The sequence below is a fragment of the Pongo pygmaeus genome, chromosome 15 (genome assembly GCF_028885625.2).
Source record: "Pongo pygmaeus isolate AG05252 chromosome 15, NHGRI_mPonPyg2-v2.0_pri, whole genome shotgun sequence".
NCBI classification, from domain to species: Eukaryota; Metazoa; Chordata; class Mammalia; order Primates; family Hominidae; genus Pongo; species Pongo pygmaeus.
This window is the reverse complement of record NC_072388.2, coordinates 92214407-92232428: the sequence shown is the minus strand read 5'-3', so window position 1 is coordinate 92232428 and position 18022 is coordinate 92214407. Positions and strand designations below refer to the sequence as shown.

Sequence of the window (18022 nt, the reverse complement as noted above, 5' to 3'; positions counted from 1 at the left end):
AAATGCTTTGAACTAATTAATAGCCACAAACTAGAAATAATCCACAACTTGGATAAATAGCTCCTAATCAAAAAGCAGATTAAACCTGCAATCTGAAATTTAGTAATTACACTTGGAAATACTGAATTTACTACATTAATCCTACTCTAATTATTTTACTATTTCTTCTATCAAGGCAAAAGGCAATATAATCTTGAAAGACAGAGATGGACGGAACATTTGCTTACCAAATCCCAAAATACTAGAATTTGAAGTATAAAAAGAGATGAATTGACTTCATTAAGAAAACTTTGCAATACCAGTGGCAACCTCACAAACCTTGCATTACATAACCTTTTTTTTTTTTTTTTGAGATGGAATCTTGCTCTTGTGGCCCACGCGATCTCGGCTCACTGCAACCTCTCCCTCCTGGGTTCAAGCGATTCTCCTCCCTCAGCCTCCTGAGTAGCTGGAATTACAAGCATGCACCACCAGCCCTGGCTAATTTTTGTATTTTTAGTAGAGACAGGGTTTCACCATGTTGGCCAGGCTGGTCTTGAACTCCTGGCCTCAAGTGATCTGCCCACCTCAGACTCGCAAAGTGCTGGGAGTAGCATGAGCCACCCCTTTTTAATAGAAATGGGGTCTCGCCATGTTGCCCAGGCTGGTCATGAACTCCTAGGCTCAGGCTATCCTCCCATCTCTGCCTCCCAAAGTGCTGGGATTACAGATGTGAGCCACCACTCCCAGCCTACATAAAGCATTTATAAAACAAAACAAAACTGAAATAATTTTCTTAAACCACTGCCTCAAGACTAATAAAACTGGAAACTCTCGATGATTTCCCTCAAATTACTCTCCTTTTTGAGATGCAGTATAGAATGATAAAAAAGCTGGAGATCTGAAGCCGACATCCTAGGTTCAAATCGGCTCTTTCACGTACTGGCTATGTGACTATGGACAAGTTATTCCTACAGGTTTCAGGTTACTTCTGTAAAATGACACTAGTAGCAGTATAATACCTGCCTCCCAGGACTGTTGTGAAGAATAAATGTAAATCACTCATAAACAATGCCTGTAACATGCATACTGAATACTTAAAAGATGCCAGTGATTTGGTCATCTGAGCCTCACAAAAACAAGTATTTCAAACTGCTGCTTACTTTGAGGATTCCATGTGTTGTATCAAAAGATATATCATTTCAGTAACTAGACCTTTGGAGGCAGTGAGATAAATGAGACTAATTTATCTGAAGGATCTGATCTGCTACTTTTGCATCACAAAGGTACCTGCTTTATCTTTTAAGTAAAAGCTTGCTATGGAATACTCAGCCTTCCTTTCGGGTTCAGTCAGATATAGTGGAAAGATGAGGTTGCTAGGAAACTTTCAGATTTCTAGTAGACAAATGGAGAAAAACTTGTCAATACTATTGCCATTTCCATTCTTTGGCATGACTGGGCAAAGAGTACCCAGTGCTAAGACATTTGTCATTTGTGAGAAGCACTATGCCTCTGTGGTTAGTAATGAAGGCGTGAGAATGCCTGGTTATAACCCTGGCTCTGCTACTCACTGTGACCTTTGCAAGTTGACTTCTCTGCCTCAGTTTCCTTATCTGTGAAATCTGGATAATAATAGCCATCTTATAGGGTTGTTGGGAGGATTACATTAGTTAATTTCCATAACGCTCTTAGAATAGGACCCAACAGAATAAGCATCAAAAAGTGTTAAGATTATCAAAACCATGTTTTCCAGTATTAATGACATAACTGTATAAAAATATATCTTGATCTCACACATAAAAGAAATTCTGTGTCCGTGTTTTAGTTATTTGTATGAGTACCAGATGTGAGGTAGTACGAATGCAAAGGAGAAGGTACAAGGAACACATCTTCATGTAATTAACCTACTGCCTGATGACCTGACCTTGGGCCAGAAAAGAAAATCAGAAAGATTATGACTTGATAGCATCTTTTAGAGGGGTCTCATGCATCTGATAAGGACTGGACTAAATTACCTGCCATAGGCTGGCCATGGTGGCTCATGCCTGTTATCCTAGTACTTTGGGAGGCCGAGGCGGATCAGTTGAGGTCAGGAGTTCGGGACCAGCCTGGCCAACATGGTGAAACCCCGTCTCTACTAAAAAATACAAAAATTAGCCAGGCATGGTGGTGGGTGCCTGTAATCCCAGCTACTCGGGAGGCTGAGGCAGGAGAATAGCATGAACCTGGGAGGTGGAGGTTGCAGTGAGCTGAGATCGCACTTCTGCACACCAGCCTGGGCTACAGAGCGAGACTCCATCTCAAAATAAATAAAATAAATAAATACAGCTAGGCATGGTGGCTCATGCCTGTAATCCCAGGCCTTTGGGAGGCTGACGCAAGTGGATTACCTTAGTTAGGTGAGGAGTTTGAGACCAGCCTGGCCAACACGCTGCAACCCTGTCTCTACTAAAATAACAAAAATCAGCCAGGTGTGGTGGTGGTCACCTGTAATCCCAGCTACTCAGGAGGCTGAGGCAAGAGAATCGCTTAAACCCGAGAGGCAGAGGTTGCAGTGAGCCGAAGGTTCCAGTGAGCCAAGACTGCACCACTGCACTCCATCCTGGGTGACAGAGCAAGGCTCCGTCTCAAAAATAATTTAAATAAATAAGTTAATAAATAACCTGATAGATTTTCATTAAACACATTGTTTCCATCTTCTATTTGTAAGTTATTTCTAGCCTTTCAACATTTAACACTTAAGTTTCTTCCCAGATAGTTTTCTAAACCAGTAGCATTGGGGCGTATGTTCTCAGGGCCTCCTGAGACTGTCACAAGTCATGGAAAAAGAAATTTTTTTAATTAAAAATAGCTGGGCATGGTAGCTCACACCTGTAATCCTAGCACTTAGGGAGCCAGAGAGAGGAGGAAAGCTTGAGCGCAGGAGTTCGAGACCTGCTTGGGCAACATAGCGAGACCCCATTCTCCACAAAAAAGAAAAATATAAAAAATAAAACCATTAAAAGCATTAACAATAATTTAGCCACTACCAAGAGGAAGAACAAATTCTGCTTATCAAGACAGCCATTTCCTCCATAATTTTTTAGCAATGCCTCATAAGCTGACAGCAAGTATAAACAGCTGGCTTAGCTACAATAGAATGAATCAGTGTTTTAAGTGTGAAGAATTTTAAAGCAAGCCAAGTAATTGTATAAAATTTAAATTTTATGATCATGTGTGGACCTTTTTACACTTAACACAATGGAAATGTTCATATTCATTTTTTTTCCCCAAAGGAAAAATTTCTGAATCATCACCATGTTGCACAGTAGAATAGAAATATGAATTCAGCTACTTAGTCAAGTTTCTAAAGAATGCAAATAACAGACAAAATTTAACTTCCAAAATCTGAAGTCATCAACATGATTTTGTGGTACTCTATCTCAGGTTTTACCTAAAAATTCATTATTATTCAGATAAAGATAGCCCCCTAATCACATGTTTTTAAAAAGCCTCTGCCCCACCACAACTTCCTGAGATCTGTGAAGAAACTGCAGTCTTGTGATCAGACTCCATATAGGACTGGCAGTTTTGTAATCGTAGGGAAAAAACGGTGACTGATTTTACGTGTCAATCAGTTGTAGTCTGCTGATCTGATTAGAAGCCTTGACAAATGCCTGGTGGCGATTGCAAATAACTGCCAAGCATATAGGGATGATACAGTAGCCCACTGTTTTGGGATCTGCTCTTGTACAAGAGTATAGGAACAAAAACATCTGTAAGTAAGGTACCAGAAAAATAACTGTCCACAACCAAAAAGGCAAGGAGAGTAATTGAGCTTTCAAAGAGTGTGTCCATGTGGTTCCTTCAAGGGGCTCCTCAGGGTGCTGTTGAATGTGTTCCAAGGCCAGCCTGTTGTAAGTCTCACTGATTTCAAAAACATAGTAAAATGCTGCTGCACTGGCTAACAGATACAATCCCACTCCAATCCATCCCATCCGCTGACGGAAGTTCATCATTCTCCATGCTCTGTGCCTTCAAATTAAAAAAGAAAATACAATTAGGGTCTAGTAATGCTGTCACGGCAACTACTCCAAATGTACTTGCTTTATCTCCAAGAATTCTAGGCCGGGCGCGGTGGCTCACGCCTGTAATCCCAGCACTTTGGGAGGCTGAGGCGGGTGGATCACGAGGTCAGGAGATAGAGACCATCCTGGCTAACATGGTGAAATCCCGTCTCTACTAAAAATACAAAAAAATTAGCCGGGCGTGGTGGCGGGCACCTGTAGTCCCAGCTACTCGAGAGGCTGAGGCAGGAGAATGGCGTGAACCCGGGAGGCAGAGCTTGCAGTGAGCCGAGATCGCGCCACTGCACTCCAGCCTGGGCGACAGAGCGAGACTCCGTCTAAAAAAAAAAAAGAATTCTAAAGTATCCCACTAACACACTTAAGATTTAAAATAATTAAATTAAACATCTATTAAGAAATGCAAAACGTACAGGTTGTTTTGTGTAATACTTACAATAAAGTAAAACAACACACACAAAAAAACAAAAAAACATTGATTTCAGTATATATTGAGTTCTGCTTTTTAACGGGAATCCCTCAGAATAAATCACTGCATCCTACTTAAACAGGTCCATAATACCCGCCCTCCAGAAACTGGAATTAAACTAGTTTCTCACAGCACATTTCACTTTGACAGGTGAAACACTTTCTGGCTTAACAGTACTGCTTCAGACGTGAACGCGGGGTGCTACAAGTCAAGCCCCCAAGTTAAGACAGTAACTCCTGAGCACTTACAATGGTCCCGAAAATCTTCCTGTTCCCACGGCAAGCGTTAAAGAGTCACTCAGCTCTGAATAATCGGGTGGCTTTGGCATTTCAGAGAAAGCCACCATAAAATAAATCCCCTGGGTCACCCGGCTAGGAGAAAGGTGAGCGCCGCCAGCCTGGAGCACCAGCTACTAGTGATTAAGAACGGCGTGACTGCGGCGGGTCACGCGCGGCCCGGCCCCCGTCGCCGCCGCCGGAGACCCGCTCTGAGGACCTGACCCGGCAGGGAGGCGTCCCCGCCACTTGGGCCTCCGGGCGGCCGGCCCCGCCCCCTGCCGCGCTGCAGCGCCGGCACGCCGCGACCAAGGCTGCGCAGGCGGCGCCAGGCCCGGGCCTCGCCGCCTTGCAGCGCCGCGAGCCCAGCGCCCGTCAGCGGTCGCCGGCGGAGCCTGCTTGCAAAGCTGAGGTCCCGGATCTCACCTTCCTGTCCCGGGGTGGCCAGCCCGCCCGCCGTCCCGGATGCCGCCGCAGTCGGGGCTTCCGGCTAGGGCCGGAAGCGCGCGCGCCCCGCCCCCGAGGCCCGCCCCCTCATAACGTCAGATCGCCCCCGCCAGCCGCGCAGGTTCCCCGAGCGAGACCAAAACAGCTGGAATCCGGGCTGGAGCCGGAGCTCCGGCGGCGCGAGTGGCGGCAGGTCCCTTCAGGTGGGTGGCTGTCTGGGTCTGGCGACTCAGCGCTCCTCAGCCTTGCCCCCTGGTGCCCGCTCGCGACTGTCATCGCCCCATCACTTCTCGTTGCAGACAGCACCACAGGCACCTGGAGTACCGGCATCGGTCGCTTTGGCCCCCGAGTGTCCGTCAGAGCCTAGAGGAGCCCGCCCTCCCGCGCCTCGTCGGGGCCTGGCCAGGCACCTCGGCCGCCGGCGCACGGACGCGGGAACGGAGCACTAGATCACGGTGAGTGGAAGCGGGCCCGAAGCGGCCCTGCAGGCCCGACATCCGCCAGGCACCAGGGCTGGGAGGGGTGAGGGGCGAGCGCCGCAGTGCGGCTGCCCTGGCGTCGCCGCGGGTGGCAGGGCGCGCGGGGCTTGGGGCCTGCACGCTTGCCCTGGACGTTGGCACCTTTAGCTAACCTGTCTGCTCTGTCTTGCAGGATGCTGGACCTTGGCACGTTGACAAGATTTCTCAGGGGTACCGCGGAGGATTACTTTGAATTTCGGTGGCCGCCTGTGGTCTGGGATATTTAGAACTTAAGTCTGTTATTTCGGGCACCATGACTTTGAGGCTTTTAGAAGACTGGTGCAGGGGGATGGACATGAACCCTCGGAAAGCGCTATTGATTGCCGGCATCTCCCAGAGCTGCAGTGTGGCAGAAATCGAGGAGGCTTTGCAGGCTGGTTTAGCTCCCTTGGGGGAGTACAGACTGCTTGGAAGGATGTTCAGGAGGGATGAGAACAGGAAAGTAGCCTTAGTAGGGCTTACTGCGGAGACTAGTCACGCACTGGTCCCTAAGGAGATACCGGGAAAAGGGGGTATCTGGAGAGTGATCTTTAAGCCCCCTGACCCAGATAATACATTTTTAAGCAGATTAAATGAATTTTTAGCGGGAGAGGGCATGACAGTGGGTGAGTTGACCAGAGCTCTTGGACATGAAAATGGCTCCTTAGACCCAGAGCAGGGCATGATCCCGGAAATGTGGGCCCCTATGTTGGCACAGGCATTAGAGGCTCTTCAGCCTGCCCTGCAATGCTTGAAGTATAAAAAGCTGAGAGTGTTCTCGGGCAGGGAGTCTCCAGAACCAGGAGAAGAAGAATTTGGACGCTGGCTGTTTCATACTACTCAGATGATAAAGGCGTGGCAGGTGCCAGATGTAGAGAAGAGAAGGCGATTGCTAGAGAGCCTTCGAGGCCCAGCACTTGATGTTATTCGTGTCCTCAAGATAAACAATCCTTTAATTACTGTCGATGAATGCCTGCAGGCTCTTGAGGAGGTATTTGGGGTTACAGATAATCCTAGGGAGTTGCAGGTCAAATATCTAACCACTTACCAGAAGGATGAGGAAAAGTTGTCGGCTTATGTACTAAGGCTGGAGCCTTTGTTACAGAAGCTGGTACAGAGAGGAGCAATTGAGAGAGATGCTGTGAATCAGGCCCGCCTAGACCAAGTCATTGCTGGGGCAGTCCACAAAACAATTCGCAGAGAGCTTAATCTGCCAGAGGATGGCCCAGCCCCTGGTTTCTTGCAGTTATTGGTACTAATAAAGGATTATGAGGCAGCTGAGGAGGAGGAGGCCCTTCTCCAGGCAGTATTGGAAGGTAATTTCACCTGAGTCTCAGGGAACCACGAAGGGATATGGCAATGAGTAGAGCATGAAGGTAGAACAGTCTATATACTCTTGTGACACATACAATCCCTACCTTGTGCTGCCAAGTAACTCATTTTTGTGCAGTTCTCAGTATAAGCCCTTTGTCGTTTCTATGCCTATTTAATTGACTAGGAAGGATGTAGTTCTACACTGCCATTTACCTATTTAAATTCATCCTTGTGAATATCTTTGTTGTTGTTGTTGAGACAGAGTCTCGCTCTGTCACCCAGGCTGGAGTGCAGTGCTGCAATCTTGGCTCACTGCACCCTCCACCTTCCAGGTTTAAGCTATTCTCCTGCCTCGGTCTCCCGAGTAGCTGGGACTACAGGCATGTGCCACCACGCCCAGCGAAGTTGTGCATTATCAGTAGAGACGGGGTTTCACCATGTTGGCCAGGCTGGTTTCGAACTCCTGACCTCAAGTGATCCACCTGCGTCGGCCTCCGAAAGTGCTGGGATTACAGGTGTGAGACACTGCGCCCGGCCTCATCCCTGTGAATTTCTTATTGTACAAAAGTTCTTTCACTACCTGTGTGCAGTGCTCTGAGGGGACAGACAAGACTTGGATGTATATGCCGAGCAGATCTCATTGAAGTATCAGCTTGTTTGGTATTAGGTGCAAGTGTAGCATGTCACATGTGACCATGTTGGATCATTGACAATTTTTAGGTATGTATTGACCTACATTTATGATGAAGATCCTGAGCGGAGGTTAAGATATTAAGTTATTTTCTGTATGAATCAGAATTATATTGATTCTGTGCAATCAAAACAAAAGGCAGAATAGAATGCTGAAATTGGTTAAGTTTGCAATGACCATCTTGAACCACAGATTTCTGCTATGTGTCATCAAAACATCTAGTTCTAAGTAACATTTTCACGATTGTTATAAAATTATAGGTGTGAACTTCTAAAATAAAGGAATGGTAATAAAATGACTTTGTCTGTTTTGTTTATATCACGGTTCCAAGAGAGATTTCATTTGAATAAAGAGTTCCCAAAGCATGAATCTGCAAACCACTGAACCTACACAGACTTAGTTCCTTGGACTCTTTCCTTTTGGTGCTCAGGGGTGGGAAATTGTTTTCTAAGTGAAGGGACCTTCTACCGAAGCAGTAAAACAATGGGATGAAACAAAACAGTGCACAAATTAGTGTAAGTAGTGCAGATGTATCAGTGTGTCAAATTTGGAAGGAGAAGGAAAGAAATGAACATTGCATGCTGCTGCTTGGAAGATTGGACTAAAAGTTTCTCCATGTACTTTCCCATTTAATCCTCTTGAAAAAAGATTGAGCAGTATAATCTTAGCACTTTGAGAGGCTGAGGCAGGAAGATCGCTTGAACCCAGGAGTTCGAGACCAGCTTGGGCAACATAGTAAGTACAAAACATTTTTAAAAACTAGCCAGGCATGGTGGTGTGCGCCTGCAGTCTCTGCTACTCAGGAGGCTGAAGCTGGAGGACTGCCTGAGGCCAGGAGGTCAAGGCTGCAGCAAGCCATGATTGTACCACTGCACTCCAACCGAGTGACAGAGCAAGACCCTGTCTTAAATAAATAAATAAATTTTAAAAACCCCTGCAATATAGGAAAAATCAGTTTCACACTTGTGAAAATGGGCACAAAAGGTTAGAAATTTGGTCAAGGGCTGGGCGCAGTGGCTCACGCCTGTAATCCCAGCACTTTGGGAGGCCGAGGCAGGCGGATCACGAGATCAGGAGATAGAGACCATCCTGACTAACAGGGTGAAACCCCATCTCTACTAAAAATACAAAAAATTAGCTGGGTGTGGTGGCGGGCCCCTGTAGTCCCAGCTACTCAGGAGGCTGAGGCAAGAGAATCACTTGAACCCAGGAGGCGGAGGTTACAGTGAGCCAAGATAGTGCCACTGCACTCCAGCCTGGGCAAAGCGAGACTCTGTCTCAAAAAAAAAAAAAATTTGGTCAAGGTGAAACATTCTTGGGTCAGAATTCTATCCTCTGTAGTAAGTGTAGTGAGTGATTAGGCCAGAATTCTATCCTCTGTAGTAAGTGTAGTGAGTGATTAGGCCAGAATTCTTGTCTTTCTGCAAGGCCCATGTTCTTTCTACTGCCAAGAAAGAGAAACAATCATCAGGGTATCTATACCCAATATCCTCACAAGGGAAGCAGGGCAGGCGTTGGCTCCATTTCATAAGTGTCCATCTTATGTGCATTGGAGGGGAGTACAGTTGACCCTTGAACAACTTGGGGCTTAGGGGAGCCAGCCCACTGCACAATCTGCACATAACTTTTGATTCCTCAAAAACTTAACTACTATTACTGACTGGAAGCCTTACCAATAACAGAAAGTTGGTTAACATATTTTGTATGTTATTTGTATTATATACTATATTAAAGTAAGCTACAGAAAAAATGTTCTTAAGAAAATTATATGGCCATATGCGGTGGTTCACACCTGCAATCCCAGCACTTTGGGAGGTCAAGGCGGGTGGATCACTTGAGTTCAGCAGTTTGAGACCAGCCTGGCTAACATGGTGAAACCCCATCTCTACTAAAAATACAAAAATTAGCTGGGTATGGTGGCATGCACCTGTAACCACAGCTACTTGGGAGGCTGAGGCAGGAGAATCGCTTGAACCTGGGAGGCGGAGGTTGCAGTGAGCTGAGATGGCACCACTGCACTCCAGCCTGGGCAACAGAGCGAGACTGTGTCTCAAAAAAAAAAAAAAAAGGAAGAAAATCATAAGATAAACTATATTTACAATTCATTAAAGAAGTGGATCATCATAAAGGCCTTCATCCTAGTTGTCATCTTCACACTGAGCAGGCTGAGGGGGAAAGGGAGGGTTGGTCTTCCTGTCTGAGTGGTGGCAGAGACGGAAGAAAATCTGTGGATAAGTGGACCTGTGTAGTTCAAGCTCCTGTTGCTCAAGAGTCAGCTGCACGTTATTCTGAATCAGAGTCCTACTGCAAATTAAACACTTAGCAGTGGAGAATATAAGACTCTATAAGGTGGCATGGGTTATCTTTTACCTAAAAAAAAAAAAAAAAAAAAAAATGAAGCATGGTTGACAATTGCTGAAAGGTAGGATAAAGTCTTTCATAAAAGTACCCAAATTTGGGATGTGCACCTTGGTTTTAGATTCAAAGGCATAGTATAATGTTTGTGTTATGACTAAATGTCATGATTAAGTTCCCATAAGTTCTTCTACAATGGAAAGATAAATATTAGATGACATATGGACTCTGAAGAGATTAGAAGGTGTAATTCTGATCTTGTTTATATTTGTGTAGTCATTTGGAGTGTACAAGGCATTGTGACACAGGCCATTCACTTGCCCCCTCAGTAGTGGGAAGCAGACATGGTGAGTGCGTGCACCCTTGGGTGTTAATACAGGTTGCTCCTCTCCATATGTGAGGCACTGAGCTGAGGGCTTAAGATTGTGTCATTAGATTTAGACTACAATCCCTGCCCTGGAGGTCTATTCAGGGTCAGTGATGATAGCTGGCGTTGAACAGCAGATACCGAGCACCAGTGAACACGTTTGATCCCACAATGAGATCAAACACAGTCCTTGATTTTCCCCATTTTACAGATGAGACTGAGAAGCTAAGTAACTTGCCCAGGGTTTCATAGCTAGTGAGTGGCAGGCTCAGACGTTTCCAGAGTTCACCATCTTAATGTATTCTACGCTGCCTTATTCAGAAACCTACTATTTCCCCATTTGACAGATGAGAAGCTTGAGGATCAGAGAAAGTCAATGCCAGGGGCAAGGGCTCATAGCCTGATTCCAGAAAGCTGTTCTTAAGGTGTTCTGACGTGTATCTGATAAACACTACATAATTTTTGTTTAAGTTATGTTTATGGAATCATGTAAAATAAAATATGCTCCTCTTAAATAGCTATGTTTCAACTGGGCATGGTGGCTCATGCCTGTAATCCCAGCACTATGGGAGGCCAAGGTGGACGGATCACCTGAGGTCAGGAGTTCGAGACCAGCCTGGCCAACATGGTGAAACCCTGTCTCTACTAAAAATAGAAAAATTAGCTGGGCGTGGTGGCGGGCGCCTGTAATCCCAGCTACTGGGGAGGCTGAGGCAGGAGAATTGCTTGAACCCAAGAGGTGGAGGTTGCAGTGAGCTGAGCTTGTGCTACTGCACTCCGACCTAGGCGACAGAGTGAGCTCCACCTCAAAAAAAAAAAAAAAAAAAAAACCCATCACAGATCACAGACTAGAGACTAAGGAGAGAGGTGGTGAACTAAATGTAATGTGTCCTGGAAGGGATCTTGGAACAGATAAAGGGCATGAGTGGAAAAGTGGGATCCAAGTACAGTTAGGAGGTTAGAGGTCACAGTAATGTGCCAGTGTGAGTTTCCTGGAAGTGCCAAAATGTATCATGGAAATGTAAAGTGTTAACAATAGGGGAAGTAGGTGAGAATACAGGAGCTCTTTGCACTCTTTGTAACTTATCTGTAAGCCTAAAACTACTATAAAAAAATGTTCATTGAAACACACACATATCTTGCGTTCCTAGATGTTTCACCGAAAAGTAAAAAATAATAAAAAAAGAAGGGCTGGGTGAGGTGGCTCATGCCTGTAATCTCAGCACTTTGGGAGGCCGGGGCAGGCTGATCGTTTAAGCCCAGGAGTTTAAGACTGACCTGACCAACATAGTGAAACCGTGTCTCTACAAAACCACACGTGATGGCACATGCCTGTGGTCCCAGCTACTTGGGAGGCTGAGGTGGGAGGATCTCTTGAGCCTGGGGAAGTCGAGGCTGCAGTGAGCCGAGATCACGCCACTGCACTCCAGCCTGGGCGACAGAGCAAGACCCTGTCTCAAAAAAAAAAAAAATCTATGTAGATATATACACCACATGCATGGTAATCAAAGGGCCTGAGATGCCAACCAGTAAAACAAGTCATTTCAATCATTGAAACACCACTAGGTGGCGGTTAGCACGAAGGGCAGGCCCCAGCCAAGCCAAAGCAGGGGAAAGGGATTCTTATCTTATGTAAACAGGGTCATATCTAACCCTGGAAAACTAGAACATTTCTCAAACTTTAATGCAGAAAAATATTTTTTAATGCTCAGTCTACGACAATGACTTCTCTCTAGGTCCATGACATTCTAGAATCTTCTAATTTATTGGTCAGAGAGGCCTGGCCTCACCAAATGGATTGATCTCAGTCTGTTTAAATGAGAACATTCTTTGTGATTCCACTTCACTCCCAGCTAGAGCTTCTCTCAACATTGGAAACCAGATCAACTTCTGAAAGTCACTTATTTCAAAGAGAATGAAATTGAGGTTCAGGCTGGGCATGGTGGTTCCCACATGTAATCCCAGCACTTTGGGAGGCAGAGGCAGGTGGATCACCTGAGGTCGGGAGTTCGAGACCAGCCTGACCAACATGGAGAAACCTCGTCTCTACTAAAAATACAAAAATTAGCCGGGCGTGGTGGCGCATGCCTGTAATACCAGCTACTTGGGAGGCTGAGGCAGGAGAATCACTTGAACCCGGGAGGCAGAGGTTGTGGTGAGCTGAGGTCGCACCACTGCACTCCAGCCTGGGCAACAAGAGTGAAACTCTGCCTCAAAAAAAAAAAAAAGAAAGAAAGAAATTGAGGTTCAAAGCACTATGGAGCTATGGTGGGTTCCTACATGCTCTCCTTCTGCTGCTGCCAGCCAGCCTCACTCTGCTTTTAGAGGTGTTGGCGTTTTGTTTTTTCTTGGTTTTTTTTGAGACTGAGTCTCACTCTGTCACCCAAGCTGGAATGCAGTGACGCGATCTTGGCTCACTGCAACCTCCGCCTCCTGGGTTCGAGAGATTCTTCCCCCTCAGCCTCCTAAATAGCTGGGATTACAGGCACCTGCCATCATTCCTGGCTAATTTTTGTATTTTTGTAGAGACAGGGTTTCACCATGTTGGCCAGGCTGGTCTTGAACTCCTGATCTCAGGTGATCTGCCTGCCTCGGCCTCCCAAAGTGCTGGGATTACAGACGTGAGCCACCATGCCAGGCCTAGTTTTCTTTTTCTTTTCTTTTCTTTCTTTCTTTTTTTTTTTTTGAGCTGGAGTCTTGCTCTTGTTGCCCAGGCTGGAGTGCAATGGCGCGATCTCAGCTCACTGCAACCTCCACCTCCCGAGTTCAAGCGATTCTCCTGCCTCAGCCTCCCGAGTATCTGGTATAACAGGCATGTGCCACCACACCTGGCTAATTTTGTATTTTTAGTAGAGACAGAGTTTCTCCATGTTGGTCAGGCTGGTCTCAAATTTCCAACAGGTGATCTGCTCGCCTTGGCCTCCCAAAGTGTTGAGATTACAGGTGTGAGCCGCTGCACCTGGCCTATTCTTATATTACCATATAAACTGGATAAGTATGTTAAATAAATTAGTGTCATTTATTACACCGATTTACTGATAATTAGTCATTAATTCACTGTAAAGTAGGCTTGTAAGTCACCACCCTAAAAGGTGGTTTGGGAGTCAGAGGTTGGGTCTACAATAGTAGAATTCTACAGATGAGGCATGTGAGGCTCAGAAAGGGTGAGAGGCTTTGCTCCAGGACATGAAGCTAAGTAGTGGTGGGGCCCAACTGGGAACCCAAATCTGAGGCTGCTTCTGTCTTGCTCTGTGACCTGAGCTGAGATGCTTAATTCCTCTTCGACTTCAGTTTATTTACCTACAAAATCTGTGCTCTCTTTTAGCTCTAAAACTCTGGTACTCAGAGGATTCTTTTGAGTATCTTCAAACTATAAACTGGGCCGGGTGCAGTGGCTCACTCCTGTAATCTCAGCATTTTAGGAGGCTGAGGTGGGCAGATCACTTGAACTCATGAGTTTGAGACCAGCCAGGCCAACATGGTGAAACCCCATCTCTACCAAAAATACAAAAAATTAGTTGGGCGTGGTCATGCACGCCTGTAATCCCAGCTATTTAGGAGGCTGAGGCAGGAGAATCACTTGAACCCAGGAGGCGGAGATTGCAGGGAACTGAGATTACACTACTGCACTCCAGCCTGGGCGACAGAGTGAGACTCTGTCTCAAAAACATAAATAAATAAGTAAGCTATAAACTTACTCTAAGTTCTTAATATTTGTCATTTAATATGTGTTTCCAAATATTATCAGCATATCTTTTGATGAGTGTGCCTTTTAACTCTCCCACTAGATTCTATACTCCTCTTCAAGGAATATCATATCCCTAGATAAGCCCAATACACTTGGAAGGTAATCAATATTTCTTTTCTTTTTTGAGACATGGTTTTACTCTGTTGCCCAAGCTGGAGTGCAATGGTGCAAACACAGCCCACTGAAACCTCAAACTCTTAGGTTCAAGGAATCCTCTGACTTCAGCCTCCTGAGTAGCTGGGACCACACACACACACCACAATGCCCAGCCAATCAATATTTCTTGGGTTTTTTTTTTTTTTTTTTTTTTTGATACGGGGTCCCACTCTGTCACCCAGGGTGGAGCGCAGTGCCACGATCATGTTTCACTGCAGCCTTGACCTCCCGGGCCCAAACAATCCTCCCACCACCTTAGCCTCCGGAGTAGCTGGGAACACAGGCATGCACCACCATGCCCAGCTAATTTTTTGTCATCGCTTGCAGGGACAGGGTTTCACCATGTTGCCCAGGCTGGTCTTAAACTCTTGAGTTCCACCCGCCTCAGCGAGAGTAGGCATGAGGAAATGAATATAATCATTGGTGAACCTGTTTCTAAGATTGTAACCTAAACCCAATCCATTACCTCTCTTCTCTGTCTCTCTCCAATAACAATAATAATAATACAGCGTAACTTATGCTACAGAAGAGACAACACTGTTCGCTACCACCCAGCACAGCAACTATTAACCCTTTTCCTCTTTTGTAATTAAGATTTGTTCACCCACTTTACAGAACCGTTAATATCAGAGGAAGCTCAGCCTCTCTCTAGCCCCAATAGAAAGAGTGGGTGGTAAATCTTTTGTTGTTGTTGTTGTTTTTTGTTTATTTTAGAGATTGGGTCTCAGTCTCTAGCCCATGCTGGAATGCAGTGGTGCAATCATAGGTCACTGCAGCCTCGAACTCCTGGGCTCAAGTGATCCTCCTGCCTCAGCCTCCTGAAAGAGTGGTAAATCTGATAAGTTTAAATGACTTGGTATCCTTTGCCAAACTGTTTGCTATAGGTGTGGGCAGATAATTCAGGTCTAGCCAGTGAAATATGAACAGCTATTTTTTAACCTGTCTTCATAGGAGCATAGATTCTGGTGCCAGATTGCCCCAGGTCAGATTCCAGCTTCAGGCCAGACACGGTGGCTCACACCTGTAATCCCAGAGCAAGACTCTGTCTCCAAAAACAAAAATATTCCAGCTTCACCATTTTCTAACTCTGTGACCTTGGGCAAGTTTATTAACCCTGCCTGGGGCCTCAGTTTCCTCAACTGAAAATGGGGATAGTAATGAAACTCATTCACAGGGGTCATTGTGAGGACCTAGTGAACCTGTGCCTGTAAAGTGCTGTCAGTCACTGCACAGTGAATACTCAGTAGATAGCTCTTGTCTCTGTTCATCACTGCTGCATCATAAACTAACCCGGAACTTAGTGTCTGAACGCAGCAATGGTTTAATAGCTGTTATCTCACAGTTTCCGTGGATCAGGAATCTGGCAGCAGCTTACCTGGGTGGTTCTGACTCTCAGAGACTGCAGCAGAGCAGCCAGCCAGGGCTGCAGCCATGTCTTAGATGATCATCTTTCACACTCACCCACGTGGGCCTGTCCGCCGGGGCTGCCTCGTGACACAGGGCTGATTTCCCCTGGAAACAAGTGATCCAGGAGAGAGTGAGAAAAAACACCCACATGGAAGCCACCGTCTTTTAATCGTCTTATCTCAAAAGCGACATCCCATTGCTGTGTCATATTCTATTCATTAGAAGCAAGTCAGTAATCCAGCCCATGCTCAAGGGGAGGAGAGAAACATGGGTGTGGATTCCAAGAGGTGGGAATCACTGGGGCTGTCTTAGAGGCTGCTGCTGACAGCTGTTAGTTTTACCTACGCAGAGAAAAAGCCTATATTTTTGTTACTTCTACTTTATATTTTACCTACAAATGACAAAATTCCTCTATTAGAACTAGATTAAAAGAGAAAAAAATCCTCCATCCGTTCCTTCATGTATCTGAGTAGTAAGCACAGAATTGCCCTGTGTCCATTCTAAAGGGTGCTAGAGGCCATTTGAGGTTCACTGGTGAACAGCCAGCATATGTTCACTTTTTTAGCGTACAAGCATAAGTGCCTCCTAAATCTTCCCTACTCCAGGCTGTACATGTCCCGCTGCTTCTCGGCTTCCCTGATTCCCTGCTGATCTCACTTCCCTCCCTTCTAAGTATCCTTTAAGAATAAGCAATAAGCCAGGTGCGGTGGCTCACACCTGTAATCCCAGCATTTTGGGATGCCAAGGCGGGTGGATCACCTGAGGTCAGGTGTTCGAGAAAGCTTGGCCAATATGGTGAAACCCCGTCTCTACTAAAAATACAAAAACTAGTCAGGGGTGGTGGCGCATGACTGTAATACCAGCTACTCGGGAGGCTGAGGCAGGAGAATCACTTGAACCCAGGAGGCAGAGGTTGCAGTGAGCCAAGACTGCGCCACTGCACTCCAGCCTGGGCAAGAGAGGGGGACTCCACTCAAAAAAAAAAAAAAAGGAAGAAGCAATAACCTGCTTGGCCTCTGACACTCTCACACCTCTTTCGGAGTGGGGAGAAGACTTACCTTGCACCAACCAGCTTCTGGTTTCTAAGCAACTGTACCCTAAATATTTAACAAAATCTTTTATTTTTTTTACTTTTGTCTCACTCTTTTGCACAGGCTGGTGTACAGTGGCATGATCACAGCTCACTGCAGCATTGACCTCCCAGGCTCAAGCTATCCTCCCACCTCGGGTGCCTGAGTAGCTGGGACTACAGGTGCATGCCATCACACTTAGCCATTTTATTTTATTTTATTTCATTTTTTTATTTTTATTTTTATTTTTATAGTGATGGAGTCTTGCCATGTTGCCCAGGCTTGTCTGGAACTCCTGGGCTCAAAGCAATCCTCCTGCCTCAGCCTCCCTTAGGCTTACAAGTGTGAGCCACCACACCCAGCAACAAAAGCTGTTAAAGTGTGCATTCCTTTTATCTAACATACTCTATAGAAATGTATCCCAAGAAACTAAATAAGGATGTCTACAAAGAATGGGCTGAAATGTTTTTCATTGCAATATTTTTTATAATTGTGAAAAAATCAGAAACCATATAAATGTCCAATCATAACTGATAGATTAAGTAAATTATGCAATGTCCAAAGGACTATAAACTCAGTAGCCATTACAAATTTTGTACTGAGGGCTGGGCATGGTGGCTTCTACCTGTAATCCAGCACTTTGGGAAGCTGGAATGGAAGGATTGCTTGAGCCCAGGAGTTGGAGACTAGCCTGGGCAACATAGTGAGACCCCTGTCTCCATGAAAAAAAAAAATTAGCCTAGGAGGTCAAGGTTGCTGTGAGCTGCGATCAAGGCACTGCATTCCAGCCTGGGCAATATAGCAAGATCCTACCTATATTAAAAAACAAAAAACTTGCATTGAGTTATAAGTATTGCAGTTGCTGTTTTTGTAGGTCAAAACTATTTGAATTTGGGTAATTTCATATGTTTCAACCTAATAGAAGGATTTTTTTTGTATACAAATAGGTTCACAACCTACCATGTAGTGGAAAAAGGCCAGGTGCAGTGTCTCACATCTGTAATCCCAGCACTTTGGAAGGCTGAGGTGGGTGGATCACCTGAGGTCAGGAGTTTGAGACCAGCCTGGCTAACACGGTGAAACCCATCTCTACTAAAAATACAAAAATTAGCTGGGCGTGGTGGCAGGCACCTGTAATCCCATCTCAAGGCTGAGGCAGGAGAATCGCTTGAATCTGGGAGGC

At 45.6% G+C, this 18022-nt stretch overlaps 2 protein-coding genes across 3 annotated transcripts; one reads left to right on the top strand and one right to left on the bottom strand.

The window, feature by feature from the left end:
- Positions 1-2799: 2799 nt before the first annotated feature.
- On the bottom strand, positions 2800-5296 carry LYSET (lysosomal enzyme trafficking factor). Of its 2 annotated transcripts, none has more exons than XM_054447437.2 (2): positions 5214-5296; positions 2800-3993 (listed from the first exon to the last, which is right to left on the bottom strand). In XM_054447437.2, the coding sequence occupies exon 2, from the start codon at positions 3975-3977 to the stop codon at positions 3582-3584; it is 396 nt and encodes a 131-aa protein (XP_054303412.1). In that variant the 5' UTR covers positions 3978-3993; positions 5214-5296; the 3' UTR covers positions 2800-3581. The 2 variants fall into 2 exon arrangements, with proteins under 2 accessions (XP_054303412.1, XP_054303411.1); XM_054447436.2 differs by lacking the exon at positions 5214-5296 and adding an exon at positions 4761-5207.
- Positions 5297-5300: 4 nt separating this feature from the next.
- On the top strand, positions 5301-8031 carry MOAP1 (modulator of apoptosis 1). Its single transcript, XM_054447434.2, has 3 exons — positions 5301-5437; positions 5534-5689; positions 5886-8031. The coding sequence occupies exon 3, from the start codon at positions 6006-6008 to the stop codon at positions 7059-7061; it is 1056 nt and encodes a 351-aa protein (XP_054303409.1). The 5' UTR covers positions 5301-5437; positions 5534-5689; positions 5886-6005; the 3' UTR covers positions 7062-8031.
- Positions 8032-18022: the final 9991 nt, after the last annotated feature.